This window comes from Mauremys reevesii, linkage group 4 (assembly GCF_016161935.1).
Source record: "Mauremys reevesii isolate NIE-2019 linkage group 4, ASM1616193v1, whole genome shotgun sequence".
Taxonomy (NCBI): domain Eukaryota; kingdom Metazoa; phylum Chordata; order Testudines; family Geoemydidae; genus Mauremys; species Mauremys reevesii.
In genome coordinates, this window is record NC_052626.1 from 127079282 (window position 1) to 127096062 (window position 16781).

A 16781-nucleotide genomic window follows, 5' to 3' on the forward strand; every position below is an offset into this window, starting at 1 on the left:
GCGGGACGTTTCAGGACTCCGCAATGCAAAGTTACAAGCAACTGAAAAGGGGGGTGATATGGAAACACTGGTTAGACTTGAATTGTAGGGGGCCCAGCAGGTGCCCCCGACCTTTGACACCCACTCCCTCCCAGTGCAAATAGTTTAATCCTTCATCACCCCGTCCTTCCCAGTGCAGATGGCTTAACCCTCTCCATCTGTCCTCCCCCAGTGAAGATGGTTTAACCCACTCCTTAGTTTAATCCCACTCCACACCGCCTCCCTGCTGACCGTGGTTTAACCTTCTCCTCCCCAGTGCAGATGGTGTAACTGCCTCCAAGCGCAAATAGTTAAACCCACTCTACCCCTCCTGCCCAAGGCGGAAGATTTACCCTATTCTCCCACTCCTCTCCCAAGCAGAGTGGTTTCTCCCTTTCCCAACCAGTGGAGATGATTTAACCTAACCCTCCCCCCTCCTCGGTGGAGATGGTTCACTCCACTCCATCCCTCCAGTGGAAATGGTTTATTCCTCCCTGCACGCAGATGGTCTCTCCCGCCTCTTGTGGTCCCGCCTCTCTGCCCGACCCTGCATTCCCTCGCTTCACGACCCGGTAGGATCCCGGCTCAGGATTGGCCGAGCCAGAGGCTGTGGAGCCAGGAAGCCAATGGCCGGGGTTTGCCTTCCCGGATCCAAAATGGCGGCGCCGGAGTCTGGCAGCGGGGCCTCCGGAGGGAGCAGGTGAAGCGGCCTCGGCCCGCGGCTCCGGGACCTGCCGCCCCTGCTCGTCCCCCCGGAGCCGGCCGGGGCCCAGCCCCAGCCATGGCCGCTGAGAGCAGCAAGCAGTTCTGGAAGCGGAGCGCTAAGCTGCCGGGGAGGTGAGTGCGGCTGGGGGCACCGGACCCCGGGCTGGGTCCCGGCTAATCGGTGACCCCCCAGGTTCGGTCCCGGCTAATCGGTGACACCCCGTGGGCTCGGTGACACCCTCCAGGCTCGGTCCTTGCTTGACACCCTCCAGGCTCGGTCCTTGCTAAGCGGTGACACCCCCCCCCAGGCTTGGTCCCAGCACCAATTAATCGGTGACACCCTCAGCCCAGCTGGGGTGGGGTGCAGAGCAGTGGGCTACACACACTCCTTCCCCCTGCCTTCCGATCGATTATTGATACCGACTAAGTGGTGACCTCCCAGCCTGGGCAGGGGGCACCCCCCTTTTCCATCCATTCCTTGGGAGAGTGGAGGGAAGGCCGTTAATTAGTGTTCTGTGGGTGCCAACCCCTCTCTTCCTCCCCCAGCTCATACATGTGTGGAGTTGGGCAGTTTGCCCAAGGAGGGAGAAGGACGTGGATCCCTCTTATGTTCCTCCTGCTTGATCCCGACTAATTGATGAACTGATGTTCATCTCCAGCCTGGGCCTAAGAGGAGGGGACCTGCCTGGGAATGGGATTTACTTCCCACATCGATTTGTGGGTACCTGTAATCTGTATCCCTGCCCCCATGCAACTCCTGCAAGGGAATGGGAGCCAGTGACAAAACAGGGAGTGTAGGAGCTGGTTAACTAAACTTCTGTCCACCTGCTCCCCCCCCCCCCAAGTCTCCATTCAGTGGGGTGTCGGAGAAAAACTCAGTTCTTGCTTTTTGTTTGGGTGCAGCAAAATCAAATACTTTATTATTTCTCCAGTAATTACAATGGAGGGAGAGAGTGCCATAGGACACAGGGTCACCCAGTCCTGGACAGGTCTCTCAACTGGTAAACAATTACAGCAAGCCTTTATACCTTTGTTACAGACAATTTCTAGCAATAATACAGATGGTAAAAAGCAACAAATACATTTTGTTTATACATAAGCTTTTCTGCTATCTTATTTGTCTTACTCCTAAGAAAAAGCAAGACTGCATATTCGGTTATCTGAATTGCAAGGTCTTAATAACTTTTCACACAGTTCACTTTGTCTCACATTATTTTGCTTCTACAAATCTCACGTCATTAGGGTCACAGCTAGCCTAACTCATGCTAAGTAACTGACATTTATTAAGATCCCTTCAAATCCTTGTTAATTATTTCCTGGCCTCCACACTCCCCCCTTTTGTACTTTTAGTACAACAAATATTTTAAATTTTAATTTGCATTAAACTATGGATTTTAGATTTTACAGCAGATATGTTAATTTTAGGGGTTTTTATGGGATGTAATGACAATGCATGATTAGCATGAACATGAAAGGTATTATTACTATTATTAATTTTTTTATAAAAACAATAACAATAACATAATTTTAAACTAACTAATAATACTACAAACAATAACATTTTTATAGAAATAAAATAATGGGGTTGTTGTACAGTTTTGGTTATAAAGCACAATACATTATACGTAGTATATAAAGTAGACATTTTAGAAGCTGTATGAAAGGCATTTTGTTTAGCATGATATATATTTTGAAGCATATGAATTTGCCCTTGCAATTTAGAGATTTTTTGAACTTTTTGTAACAATGAAAGCAAATTTTGAAACCGATTAGGCATTATTTTAATTTAATTAAAATATACCTGAAATTTAAGAGCTATGTGCAATATTTTATTTGCAGGCCAGTAAATGATATGATTGCCTGCAGCAGTGGTAAAATTAATATGTATATTTTGCAATGTGATGGCTTTAACGTATACATAGCTATTATTAGCTTGGAAAAGTGGGTGTTTTGTTAGGGTAGTTTTTTGACTTATTTTTTTAGCAAATATAGTTATAAACAGTGACAATTTTTTTTGGCTTTAGTTTATAGATATATTGAGCTGTGGTGGTTTTAATGGCTAAAATGTTTATTGACTTTTTATTTTTATTTAAAATGTTAGGTGTTATTTTAGGGGTACTGTTTATAAATTAGGTAGGTTACCAGGTGGTTTAATTTTTTAGATGTTTTGGTAAATAATTACAGTTTTACATGCATTTTTTTTTATGGATTTAGCAGGATTTGGTATGTGGGAGCTTATACCTATTACAACCAAGGAAAGGGGGGGATGGTTGCTGCAGTTACTGCAACCGAGATTGGTGTGTACCCAGTTTCCCTTCTGTAGCACATTCCTACTGTCAACACTGTGTAATTTGCCAACAGCACAACATTGGTAAAGCTGTTAAAGCTAAGCGGGCAGCCCACCTTCCTCCTTGGGGACCTTTTGTAAATATTTAGATTGATTTTATTCAAATGTCTATATGTTGTGGCTATGAATATGTATTAGTTTTAGTTGATGTATTTACCAATTGGGTTAAAGCTTTTCCCTGCAGGAAAGCAGATGCCAGGACTGTTGTGAAACTTTTGCTTAAAGATTTTGTACCACGTTTTGGCATCCCTGTAAGTATCAATAGTGATTGTGGAACTCATTTTACTGGACAGATTGTAAAGGAGTTATGTACAGCTTTGTTCCAGCACAACCTTCACTGCCCTCACCACCCACAGTCTGCTGGGACAGTGGACCGCCAGAACAGGAGTTTAAAAAAATAAACTGGCCAAGATTTGTGCTGAAATAAACTTAAAGTGGCCAGATGCCCTTCCTTTGGCACTAATGAGTATGAGAGCCTTTCCCAATCGAAAGACTGGACTCACCCCTCATAAAATATTGACAGGACACCCAATGCGACTACCAGCTGCACCCCCACTAACCCTAGCTCAGATGGACATTCATTTGATGGATAACATAATGCTTAAGTATTGTCAGGCACTAATGAAATGTGTTAAGTCTTTTTATACACAGGTGAAAGAAGCATTACCAAAGAATCCTGTGCAACCTTGCCACTCGTTGGAACCAGGAGACTGGGTCTACATAAAGATCCATCGACGAAAGACTGCTTTGGCTCCATGCTGGAAAGGCCCTTATTAAGTCCTGTTGACTACCAACACTGCTGTGAAGTGCTAAAGACTGCCTAACTGGACCCATGATTCTCGCTGTAAAAAGACCCCTCCACCTCAGGAGGATTCTCCTACTAATAATTAGCCTATTCTTTCTTCTAGTTCTACTGTGCTTCTGGACAGCAGGAGAAAAGGACAAGGTGAAGTGCTGGTTAACCTCTCCCTTGTCCACTAACAGACCAGTTGTGCCTTTGAACTTTTCTAGAAGAAGCAAAACCATTACAGGGTGAAGTGCTGGTAACCTCTCCCCTGTAGGATGCTAAACCACAACTGTTTTGGGAAAGAAGAAGAAATACTCACTCCACTAACATTGCCAAAGTCCAGGAATTCCTGACTAAAAAGGACATTAAGAACTGACCCTGGTGAAGAAACAAAGAATTATACACTGACAGGAAGAAATTTGTGGGACCCATGCTTGGGAATGTGGTATTAATTGGATTTTGGGGTTTATTCTACAGGCTGCGCCCTGTGTTTTGGATAAATCCTTCAGTATGTATTGCCCTCCCTAATTGGATTTTAAATGACATTGCCTTTATCCAGTTTTCAGATCACTTTTATATACCCAGATTGCTCACAAGGGGCTGCCATTAGATTAGCACAACAGTGAGCCTGGGTTATTTCCTCTGGAAAAAGAGGGAATTGACCAGATCCCTGCGGGCTGGGGCCAATAGTGCAGCAGTCATTTAAAATATTTTTCAAAGCCGAGAACATGATAAAAAATTGGGCCAACTAAAAAAGGCCACTAGCCTTATTTTTGAAGCTCAGCTATCTTAAGTACAGGCTGGAGTTGGTGAGTTATATGTCACTTCCACCATTAGTTCTATGACCCAGAAGTTATTGACAGAGATGGTATTGAATATCACTGAGGCTGGGAAGGCATTGCAGTGGGATCTAGTGTGTTTAGAAATTCAGGATTTCCTGAATGACCAGCTGATGGCCATTCGGAGTAATCTTGAGCACCAGACTTGGCCCACTGCCCTTACAGACACGTCAGGAGTACCATCTGATCTGTGGTCATGGAAACATACTTGGACACTTTCTGGATGAAAGTGTGGACATTCACAGTGCTCCTTCCAAGCATATGGACCGGTTAGGGTGGGTGTGGGCTCCCACATACCGAATCCTGCCGGGTCCATGGGGAGGATGCATATGGGACTAAATTATTCACCAAGACATCTGAAAAATTAAACCACTTGGTATACCTACCTGATTTATAGTCAGTGCCCCGATCCCTTAGTTGTTAAATGAACAAGGTTCCACTCTTTCGTCCATGCGTTCATTCCTGGGTTAGGGTAACTAAGCTCAAAAAAGCAGTTGTATATATTTCTGCAAAGCTTAATTGCTTTTTGTCCTCAAAGTATGAGAAAACTCAGCCAAAAGTTTGTTGAGTATTCTCAAAGGGGGCAGAACTGTTGGAAAGCTTAAAGAACTTACTAGAACAACGGACGTGTATGTACCTATGTCAGCTATCTTCTTCTTAGCTTGTTTGGCTCCCCAAGTTTTTTGTGTATGCAGCTGCTTTCCCATGTATGTTTCCAAAGTATTTAGTACAAAGGGTCAACAAATGTATCTTGGTTCCCCTTCAGAATGACAAATGTATCCTCAACAGATGTGTCTTGTTTCCCCCTTAGAATGATATATGTATCCGATGTACCCTATTATCCCCTACAGATACAGTTACAGGTTCTATAGGTCAGCCAAATGATGTAGACGGACGTAAGCTAAGTTGTTTGTTACTGGTTATAAAAAGGGGCCTGTTTGGCCGTGTAAGGTATGTCTCTCTTCTGGCACTAGCCGATGAGAGCACCCGCTCAGCTGACCGATCAATAAAGGGAGTGGTACTCGTCTTCCTGTCGTCCGTGCCTCCTTGGTGTAATTAGGTAAGCTCCGGGGGGAAACAAGCCCTTTTGGCTAACAATGGGAACAAAGCATATGTCTCCTGACCCAGTGCCCTATTCACTGCACCTCTCTGTTGACTCAGAGCCTTTCACTAGTGGAGCAGAGAACAAGCAAATGGAACTAACTAGATACAAAAAGTTGAATTGATAACACTAGTTTCACTAGCTAAGCCTTTGCATTAAAAAAGTAAATGGCATCAAAAGGAAATGAAATCTGAACATTCCATGAAAACATTCGAGCTCCTCCAAGGAAGGGGACTTCTTAATGACCGGATCCTCCTCCCTTTTGAAGCCAATGGGAACAGAATCATACACTAAGGACTGAGTATTATTACTTTTCAGTAGTCCCATATTGTTCTTGTTCTGTATATTTTTATATTTCTGGCTGGCGCACGCAAATTATTGATGTGAATGGTTCTTGAAGCTGTTTTTTACATAGACTTTCCTATCCACCGCTACAAAAACTCCAACCACTATAAAGTTAGAGCTAACTGTAGTCATTTTCAGCAGTTCTATAAGTAGCCCAGTTAGGGGAAGTCAGCAGTGTCCTCAGCTGGTCCTTATCGGTGTTATGGCCTGGTTTACTGGCTGGGGACGGCCATCTAAGGAAACAAGGTTTTTTAAGTGGAAGCTCATGAAATTGCCAGCATACCCTAGAAATCAATCCCATTGTTGCTTTCTCCTTGGGAGTGTTTGTGTTTCTTCCTCACTCTGCTGTTTACATCATCCCATAATAGAAGGACAAAAGGGTCAGCCAGTGAAACAAACGGCAGAACAAACCAAAGGAAATGCTGCTTTTGTGTCATCCTGTGGAACTCACTGCTGCAGGAAACCAACGTCAGATACTGCAGCTAGCGTCCCAAAGGGGGCTGGGAAATACTTGACCAATGACATTTTTAGCTGTTCATATGAAAATAACCCAGGCTTGTGGGCTACGTTTTCAGAAGTGACTAGTGATCTGGGTTATCTCTGGTTTTGGGTGTCTGCCTTGAGACAGCTTAAAGGGACTTGCTTAGAAAATCAGACACTCCTTCCCCCCTTAAGATATCACCCATTGGGTGCATGCACTCAAAAGTTTAGGTCTGTACTTCTGAGCATTAGCTGCTTGCAACCACAGCCAGCCTGAGGCGGGATTCTAGTTTTGAGGGACCAGTGGTGTGTTCCCAAAGGAGACTCCAAGATTCCTGTGTCAGTCTTTTCCCAGTGCCCTTCCTGTGTGTAAATGAGGACCCTCTCCCAGAAGGAGCATGTGGATTCTTTGGTGTCACACATGACACTGATCAGCATCCAGAGGAGTGAACTTTGTAAAACTCACATTAAGTTTTAAAACAACTTGTCTGGCTTCTCCTGGCCTCCGAAAGAAGCTGACATGAGTCACTTGCCAGCAGCATTGATCTCATTTTGCCCTGGTTAATCTGCTCGTTATGCCCACCAACACAGCCACCTCTGTTTAATGGCTGTCCTGACAGCTCTACCTTAATTAGCCAGCAGACTCCTTCCCTGCCTAATCACTATTGGGGAAATACAGCTAGTCTTTTTCAAGCTTCAGGCTGAGAGATGGGAGTTGCTGATGCAGCCAGGAAAGCCCATGCTGGGTTTTGTCACCCATTGCTTTTCCTGGGTTTAGGGCCCATTGTCGCCCTGTGCCTGTACTGCAGCTCTTCTGTTTCGCCTTCCTGCCACGTTGTACCTGTGCTGCCGCCTTCCCCCTCCCCATAGCCAGATAGTTCCCAGCACTCAGCGCATTCTCCAGCTACAGCCAGACTGCATTCTCCCCCCTGTACTGCATGGCCCGCTCTCTGTGCCGCTGGCTCTACCTGGAGTCATTGGCTCCATCCGGAGCTGGTGAAAGCGATTGCAATTCCATTGACTCAGGTGGAGCTCGGTCTGCTTACACCAGCTGAGAATGGGCCCTGCTCTTAAATAAGGTACGTGACATATGCGCAGAGGAATGGGGTTTGGTTATATAGAGATCTATCCTCCAGGAATGCTGTTGCTTCTCAGAGCGTTGGTGTGGAAGCAGACAGAGCAATAGGCCTGGATGTTGGAAGGAGAGTGGTCTGGGGACACATATAACTAGCCTGAATCTTGGCTAACATTGGACAGAAGACAGATATGTCTTGCCAGCAAGGATGAACAGACTATAAGGTGGATAGAAAGCTGGCTAGATCATAGGGTTCAATGGATAGTGATCAATGGCTCTGTATCTAGTTGGCAGCTGATATCAAGCGGAGTGCCCCAAGGGTCAGTCCCGGGGCCAGTTTTGTTCAATATCTTCATTAATGATCTGGAGGATGGCGTGGATTGCACCCTCAGCAAGTTTGCAGATGACACTAAACTGGGAGGAGTGGTTGATAGGCTGGAGGGTAGGGATAGGATACAGAGGGACCTAGACAAATTAGAGGATTGGGCCAAAAGAAATCTGATGGGGTTCAACAAGGACAAGTGCAGAGACCTGCACTTAGGATGGAAGAATCCCATGCACTGCTACAGACTAGGGACTGAATGACTAGGCAGCAGTTCTGCAGAAAAGGACCTAGGGGTTGCAGTGGATGAGAAGCTGGATATGAGTCAACAGTGTGCCCTTGTTGCCAAGAAGGCTAACGGCATTTTGGGCTGTATAAGTAGGGGCACAGCCAGCATATTGAGGGACGTGATCATTCCCCTCTACTCAGCACTGGTGAGGCCTCATCTGCAGTACTGTGTCCAGTTTTGGGCCCCACACTACAAGAAGGAAGTGGAAAAATTGGAAAGAGTCCAGCAGAGGGCAACAAAGACGATCAGGGGGCTGGAGCACATGACTTATGAGGAGAGGCTGAGGGAACTGGGATTGTTTAGTCTGCAGAAGAGAAGAATGAGGGGGGATTTGATAGTTGCTTTCAACAACCTGAAAGGGAGTTCCAAAGAGGATGGATCTAGACTGTTCTCAGTGGTAGCAGATGACAGAACAAGGAGTAATGGTCTCAAGTTGCAGTGGGGGAGGTTTAGGTTGGATATTATGAAAAACTCTTTCACTAGGAGGGTGGTGAAGCACTGGAATGGGTTACCTAGGGAGGTGGTGGAATCTCCTTCCTTAGAGGTTTTTAAGGTCAGGCTTGACAAAGCCCTGGCTGGGATGATTTAGTTGGGGATTGGTCCTGCTTTGAGCAGGGGGCTGGACTAGATGACCTCCTGAGGTCCCTTCCAGCCCTGATATTCTATGAATCCCCTACAGCTCTGTGTAAATTGCCTTGGGGATCTTTAAATTGCCTGTGAAACTAGCGATATCCTCATTTTTAACATCTGTGAAGGCTAGGCCTCATTGCATAGAGGTTCAGTGCTTCATAGCATCCTTGCCCCCCTTTGAATGAGGGGAGTGTTAGTCTGTTCCACGGGTAGAGAGCCCAAGACATGATGGTGAAGTTACTTGCCCAAGCATCCTTCACCAAGCTGGGAGTTGAGCTCCAATCATGCCTCTCAGTGCAGTGACTCAATGACTGTGAGCCCAGCACCTGGTGGGGAGCTCAGACCCACATCTTTCTCTCCAAGACACGAACATGCTACTGGCTGTAATACTTTGCCCTTTGCTTCATCCAAGGATTTCAAGGATAACAAATTATGCCTCTGATGCCCCATTGATGTAGGTGACTGTTGGCCTGAATTTACAGGTGAGGGAAACTAAGATTCATACTCGCGCAATGAATCAGTGACACAGCTGGGCATAGAACCCAGATGTCCAGTATCCCGCTCCCTCCTGCTCAGCTGAGCCACAGTGCGGCTGATCATTTACAGTGTCTTTTCTGCTCTCAGAAAGAATAAACCTTCAGCTGACTGGTTCTTTGAGCAAAGGCTTTGAACCCTTTTGAAGTTGCTTACGGCTCCCAAGAACAGCTGAGGAATGTGACCCTGTCCGAGGCTGAGGCAATTATTCGCAAATCTGTGGCTTTTGTTTCCCCTGCAGTATTCAACCTGTCTACGGAGCCCAGCATCCTCCTCTGGATCCCCGGCTCACCAAAAAGTAAGTGTCGCATCTCCCGCCCCCCGGCTCTGTTTCCATTGGAGGGCTTGCTTTGCTGGGATGTTCTCTGTCCCTTTTTGGACAGGGGCTCTCCAGAGTGCCCGTATTCCCTTAAAGCCTTGCACCTGTAGGGCATCTCTTTGACTCTGGCCCACGTTCTCAGTTGATGGCTGTTTGATGGCTTGTGTGACATGAGCCTGTGACCTCGCCTTTGTAGCAAGGAGTCCGCATCATAGAACTACTGTCATAGCCACCGCCTAGCAGAGAGACCAAGGATTTCTTGGGCGATGGTGACTGAGCTCTCCCTTTGCTCTTAGAGGGGATCCCTCCTGGGCAGTGGAGAGGACCTGGCAGCATGTGTGTGGGAACCACATCTCTGCTGCTTCCCCTGCTGTCTCTGCCCTGTGAATGGGCAGCACTTCAGTCCCAGCACTGTCAAGTTAGCACATTTCCCCAGCACTGAAAGGGAGACTTTATCTCCTGGCTTTGACTCCTTATCACGGTGGACTTTGACTCTTGGAGCTTGAAGGTAGTGGGAGCGCTCTCCCTGTGTCTGAAATCATCAGCAGGCCAGTCTGGCCGGCATGTGAGCACAGAGCTGCTCCTGTACCTCTCCCTGGGTTGAAAGTATCCATTATTTTTCCTGTTCTTTGTATGCGTCTGGGGCAGTTGCAAACCTAGGAGCGGCCTTATGCAGCCTGGAGCTGAATCAGTTCCTCTCCTTTGCCCTGCTGGGCAGAGTAGATAGACTTGAGCACCTTCCAGATAGGAACGGTTAGCTGGAACATTGGCCTTCCCTGTGTTGAGACTGTACCAGCTCTGTTCTGCCTTCCAGCGTTTTACTTGCCATGGGGGTTGCGTGGAGGGATTTCTTGCGTTCCTTAGCTCATGCCTAGGAAGGAGATGTACCGTGGGATGAAGAGGCATTGGGGGGTATACCAGAAGGCAAAGGGAAGGAAGTATTTGGAAGGGGAAGGGATTGTACCATGGGAGGAAGAGAAGAGGGTACGTGGAATGGTCTTGTGTGAGGAGTAAGGAGCTTGGGGTTGGCTCTTTCTGTGGCACTTACCCGCTTTCCCTGGCTCCCAGCTTCATTAAGGAACGTTCCAAGGGCAATGCGCTGCCCCTGAAGAATAAGAAGGCCTCTAGCTTTCACGAGTTTGCACGCAACACCAGTGACGCCTGGGACATCGGCGATGATGAAGACGAAGACTTCTCCTCTTTCCAAACCCTGAACTCTAAAGTGGCCAAGGCAACAGCAGCCCAGGTGCTGGAGAACCACAGCAAGCTGCGCGTGAAACCCGAGCGGGCCCAGTCTGCTCTCAGCGAGATGCCAACCAACTGCAAGGTCATCAAGTCCAGCAGCGAGGCCCAGCTGTCCAGACCACCTGGTAAGAGAGGCAGTGACCAATCTGTTGCTCATATGCTATCCTAGCTGTCTGGCTTTGAAGCTAGTACCCATGTGCTGTATTGGTTGACTGCGGAATTCAGCCTCCGGGTACTAATTTCAAAGCCTTGGTTTGCCCAGATGATCCTCCATTCTATTCCAGTGCCTCAAATCCAGGCCATCTGATTCAGCTGCGTCAGAGATGCTCTGCCTGTGGCTCTTCAGGACCCCACATGCTGCTCTTGGACTCTCTGGGCCAAATTCAGACCTTTCCTAAGCGAATAGCGCTCTGGTGGAGCTGCGCCCACTTGGGACAGGTCGGAATGTGATCCTTTGAGTCTGATGGGATGCTTTGCCTTGATTCTGGCCTGAGTGCCCAGCCAGAGTGCTCTACCTGGTGTGCCAGATTAATTCCTCTGGCTTAGGTGTCTTGCCAGGTCAGTGCTGCATCTTGGTCTGATCCCAGGCATGTGATTGCTTTATCATCAGAGGCTGTAGGGTGATGGGACACTAGATGGGAAGGGCTCTGAGTTATTACAGAGAGTTCTTTCCCAGGTGTCTGGTTGGTGGGTCTTGCCCACATGCTCAGGGTCTAACTGATTGTCGGATTTGGGGTCAGGAAGAAATGGTGGAGTCTCTGTAACTTGAAGTCTTTAAACCATGATTTGAGGACTTCTGTAACTCAGCCAGAGGTTAGGAGTTGATTCCAGAAGTGGCTGTGGCCTGTGATTTGCGGGAGGCCAGACTAGGTGATCATGATGGTCCCTTCTGGCCTTAAAGTCTGTGAGGTCATGTAAATGTGTCCTTCCATGCTGCCAGTGGACCTAGAAATGCCCAGCTAAATACTCACCATGTGAAAAGGAGCCAGCAGATGAGTCCAGCCACCAGGTGGCATCATAGGCCACGTAATGTCTCCATTTCTGTTCAAGCTCTGACTGCTTGGTAGGCTAAAGGAGGCAAGGTGGGGTAGCCTTCAATGTCCGCTTCCCTGGGACTCCCAAGCCCCCTCACTCGCTGAGGTGTGGAGGAGTGCTGGTCGATGAGCGGGCAGGCATGCTGAATGCGAAAGGGAGGAAGGAAGGCAGGCAAGGATGAACATTGGGAGTGAGAGGAAAGGGTCGATCAGGAGGAAGTGATGGAAGAACAGCTGCAGGGAGCTGGCCTTGTTCCATCCTGGCTACTGGGTTTGAAGCCAGGCCCTCCTGGCATCCCATTCCTCCGCTGTGACTTCCTCAGGCTGGATCAGTGGTTCATGCTATGAAAGTGCGAGAGCCGCTGCTGCAAAGCAGGGATGCCTGGCTCCCCAACAGTGGGAGTGTGGATATGGCACAGGGTGGGGGAAAGCCAGTGAGATGGTCATTGGAATGATGGGAGACTTAGCAGTTGTGTGGGGGAGGGGGCAAACAATGTAATTAGTTTGAAGAGAGAGTTGGACAAATGTGTGAGTGGGATTGTAGGGCTGGGTTGCTCGTGATGGCAGAGTGCAGGGCTTGGCAGCCCAGGGGTCTTCTTTTGTTTTATGTTCCCAAAAATCTCATGCTTCAGGGCGTCTGTCGCGTGCAGGGGTCAGGAAGGGACGTTTTCCCCCAATGTATTCTGTTTTGGGAGTTTTTTTTGTCTCCTTCCTGTGAAATATCAGATTTGGCCAGGGCTGAAGATGGGACACAAGATGGGCAGGGCTAGGACTCTGGGGTGGCACTAAGCATTCTCTTTCTTAGGTGCTTGGCTGGCTGGTTCTTACTTGCATGCTCAGGGTCTAACTGATCACCATATGGGGGGCGAGAAGGAATTTTCCAGCAAGTCAGATCAGCAGCGACCATGGGAGGGTTTTCACCTTCCTCTGTGGCTTTATGAGGGCGGGTCACTTGCCAGTATTATCTGGGTATCTCTCACATATTCAATTCCCTGCCATTGCGGGGGCTTTGGGCACTGGTGCACCTCTGTCCCTCCTATTCTCTGCCTGTGGAATAGAACAGTCCAGTCTCCTGTGGGCTGCGCCACTTTGGTCTAGTTTCAGTAGTGGGGTTTAGTGTGTGGGAGCTGAGGGCGGAGAGGTGGTGTGTCCCATACAGGAGGTCACACTGGGTGATGTGGTGGGCCCTACTGGCCTAAAACTCTCCGATTCTAAGGGTGGAGATCTCGGCAGGTGCCTGGGTGCACTCAGAATGTGATCTGGTCTCTTTTCTCGACCAATAAACTTTTTTCCAAGCATTTTCCAGTGACTAGAGAGCAGCTTGACCCTGGGGGGACTCTCCTTTGTCTGGGGGCTCCTGAGATGCTTCTGTTCCATCTGAGGCTCCCAAAGCACTTGTACAACTGTGAGGGAATGAATTCTGAGGGAGGGATTTATCCCCATTACGCAGGTGGGAAAACTGAGGCAGAGATCAGTAGAAGAATGAGGAGTAGAACCTAGATCTCCTGAGCCCCACTCCTGTGCTTTAACTGCTACTGCACACTGCCATGCCCCCGCCCTCCTGCTCACAGCCTGTCCGAACTCTCTGAACCCTCTTCCAGAGGATGTCTGCGTGCGGAACGCCCTGCACAAACAGCAGTCCCTCCCACTCAGACCCATCATTCCACTCGTCGCCCGCATCTCCGACCAGAACGCGTCGGGGGCTCCCCCAATGACAGTGGAGAAAACACGTCTGGAGAAGTTCCAGCAGCTCCTCTCCAGCCACAACACGGACCTGGGTGAGTGCGGGGCTAGTTGGGTGGGTCATGAGGGCACTTCTGTGCCAGTCAGATGTGGGACAGTGCCACTGGGCTGATGGATGGGATTGCTGAGGGGGCTGGGCTCTGTTGAGGCTGGTTCTGCTGGGCTGGGCTTTATACCCTTATTAGCTGCAGTCTCCTGTTGATGTTATCAGTGAGTATGATCAGGTCTCCACTTGTTCTGCACTTGTGTCCCAGGCATCAGAGACATGGAGCCTTCCTGGGGGCTCGGCGTATCCAGAGCCTGCAGGAGCAGACTGGGGTTTCCTCTCCTTTTAGGTGTAGTTCTGCCTAGCTGGGGACCTCACTTGGGACGCACCTAGGATCTAATCCATTGACACCACTGTCCGTTTGCAGATGAGCTGAGGAAATGCAGCTGGCCTGGCGTGCCCAGAGAGGTCCGGCTCGTGACATGGCGACTCCTGTCGGTGAGTGCTGACCGCTGCGGCCCGGGGTTCCTGGGGAAAGGCTGAGCAGCCTCGCGCGGAGCTGGGTGCAGCAACACCTGGCATGACATGGTCAAATCCGCCCCGGCGCCGCAATCGGCGGAAGCCCGAGGGTGAGCGCAGCCCAGGGGTCCTCGCAGGGATGTGTACGTGGAGAAGGGCGTGCAAATGAACGTGAATGCTCCTGTGTCCCTTGAACTAGGTCCGATCGGCTCTCAGTGCATGGCCCCGGAGCAGTTCCATGTATGACCATCTAGACACGGGACTGCTCAGTTCCCTGGTGGGACATGGCCTTGAGTATGGAGCCGTTCCTTAGTTATAAAATGCCCTTTCCTGTGCAGGCCACGCTATATGCTACCCAGCAAAGAATCCAAACTCTTCTTTGCAGGACACCTTAAAGGCGTATGGCAGACTGGAACGGAGAGCCCTGCCCTGAGGCGCCTGCAGTCTCACCTGGGCAAATAGAATTCCAGTGCAGAGCTCCTCAGTGCAGGAGGCTCAGTGGAATAAATGGGCTTTAGGGAGGGGCTCACTTACCGGCTGGAGAATGGGAGGCTGTTGGGAGGAGAAAGCACAAGAACGTGAGGAGGAGACAGAGGCACCTAAGGAGCGAGGGGTCTAGGGTCAGATGACAAGGGGCCTGAACTCCCAGATGGGTGGAGGGCAGGGACCTCAGCGAGGTGATGTGGTCGTACTTGGCTCCAGCCAGAGAAACCAGCAGCAGGGTCTGAGAGCGTCACTAGCATGCCATTGAGGTGTACACTGGTGCATGTGAATGCAGACGGTGCGCAGAACGGGGACCCCACCAACCACATTGAGTGGCCTTGGGACAATCTCGTAAGGGGAATCTGTAAAGACTTTTATTTTTTCGCCTGTCTCATTCGCTGCTCCTTTGTGATCTAAAATGGCCTAATTTTTCCAGCAGAGAGAGAACTCCCTGCTCGGCTTCTTCCCTTTTTTAATGGACTCTCTAGCACAGAATAGCTGTTTATCACACTCAGCATCACAGTACGTGATCACCTTCCAGCAGTGCCTTAAGCTGCACGGCTAACATCTGTCATGCTTAAAAATCCCTCCCCGCAGTTGCACAGGTTTCGGAGTCGGGTGGGATGTCTCAGTGCTGCCAGTTCTCCAATCCACTGAGGAGTCCTGCAGCAAACCTGGGGAGAGCTGATACTCTAACCTTCAAACCCCCACGCTTTCTGAGGCCGCTGATGGACGCCCTGAAATGGGCATGCCCAGGCAGCAGGGAGCAGCACAGTCATTAGCAAAAGCCACATTAAAATACAAGGATGGCTCCTACCCCATTTGCTTGTTTGGCCTCTGTGTTAAAACCAACGAGTTCTCCCTCAGCGCAGCTCTCCTCTTGCGTATGCTACACATTCATTTTCTCCGCATCAGCCCCTTTCCTCACAAGACCTCGCAGGCTCTAGCTAACACACTGGTGCTATCCAGCGCCTTCATGTACCACATGATCTGAATGCCCATCTCAATGTAGTCTTGCCTCCTGCTTGGAGTGGAGCCCTGCCTGCCGCTTCACATACCCGTTTGGTATCTTCCTGTAGCTTTAAAGAACAGTTGACAAATAGTCACACCCAGCGCTGTCTTCAGCTCTTCATGTAGAAACAAGCAATCAGATCTCATGCAGTGGGGTGTTGGCAGGTTGCCCTGGGGTCAGGGGCGGCTCTAGACCCCAGCGCGCCAAGCAGGCGCGTGGGGCGGCCGTTTCCCGGGGGGGCGGCATTTGGCTCCGGTGGAGCTCCCGCCGGCGTGCCTGCGGCAGGTCCACCGGAGCCCGGGACGAGCGGACCTGCCGCAGGCATGACTGCGGCGGGTCCCCTCTTCCCGCGGCTCCGGTTGAGCTCCCGCAGGCATGACTGCGGCAGGTCCGCTCGTCCCGGGCTCCGGTGGACCTGCCGCAGGCATGCCGGCAGGAGCTCAACCGGAGCCGCGGGAAGAGGGGACCCGCCGCGGGACTGGGGAAGGGCGGCGAGGCGCTCCGCGCTGCTTGGGGCAGCCTCCTTTCTAGAGCCGCCCCTGCCTGGGGTCAGGCAGGAAGGATATCAGATGTCATGTGCTGGGAACTTTGAAGCCCTAGAGATCTCCCCTCCTCCAACCTTTGCATGCAGGCTGGAAGCGCTTCCTGGACAAACTGCTGCTAGGCAGGATTGCAGGGGACTGTCAGTGGCTAGAGCAGGAGGGAGAGGGGAAGGGGACCTGCTGTGACAGGCTGCCTTCTGCTGCAGGGCTATCCCGGCGAACAAGGAGCGGAGGAAGCTGACCTTACAGCGCAAGCGGGAGGAGTATTTCGGCTTCATCGAGCACCTGCCTTCAGAGAACTAGGTCAGTTGCTCAGTAGCTGTTAACTCCAGGTGAGCTCGAGTGGCCTGTCCTTATCTTTCTGGTGGCTGCATGTGGTGGGCAACATTTAGCGTCCTGCTCAAGCGGAAAAGAGGCCGCCCAAG

At 49.8% G+C, this 16781-nt stretch overlaps 1 protein-coding gene across 7 annotated transcripts in view; it reads left to right on the forward strand.

Moving 5' to 3' along the window:
- Nucleotides 1-535: 535 nt before the first annotated feature.
- Nucleotides 536-16781, forward strand: part of LOC120403696 (TBC1 domain family member 22B-like) — a 79720-nt gene continuing 63474 nt past the window's right edge. For all 7 annotated transcript variants that reach the window (XR_005597674.1, XR_005597675.1, XM_039535199.1 and 4 more), the window contains exons 1-6: nt 536-855; nt 9715-9771; nt 10861-11162; nt 13673-13849; nt 14228-14298; nt 16563-16659. Coding sequence is in view for 5 of the 7 variants with exons in the window: in XM_039535199.1 (XP_039391133.1) it covers nt 800-855; nt 9715-9771; nt 10861-11162; nt 13673-13849; nt 14228-14298; nt 16563-16659 (760 nt within the window). In the remaining 2 variants the exon portion in view is untranslated. The remainder of the gene's footprint in view (nt 856-9714; nt 9772-10860; nt 11163-13672; nt 13850-14227; nt 14299-16562; nt 16660-16781) is intronic.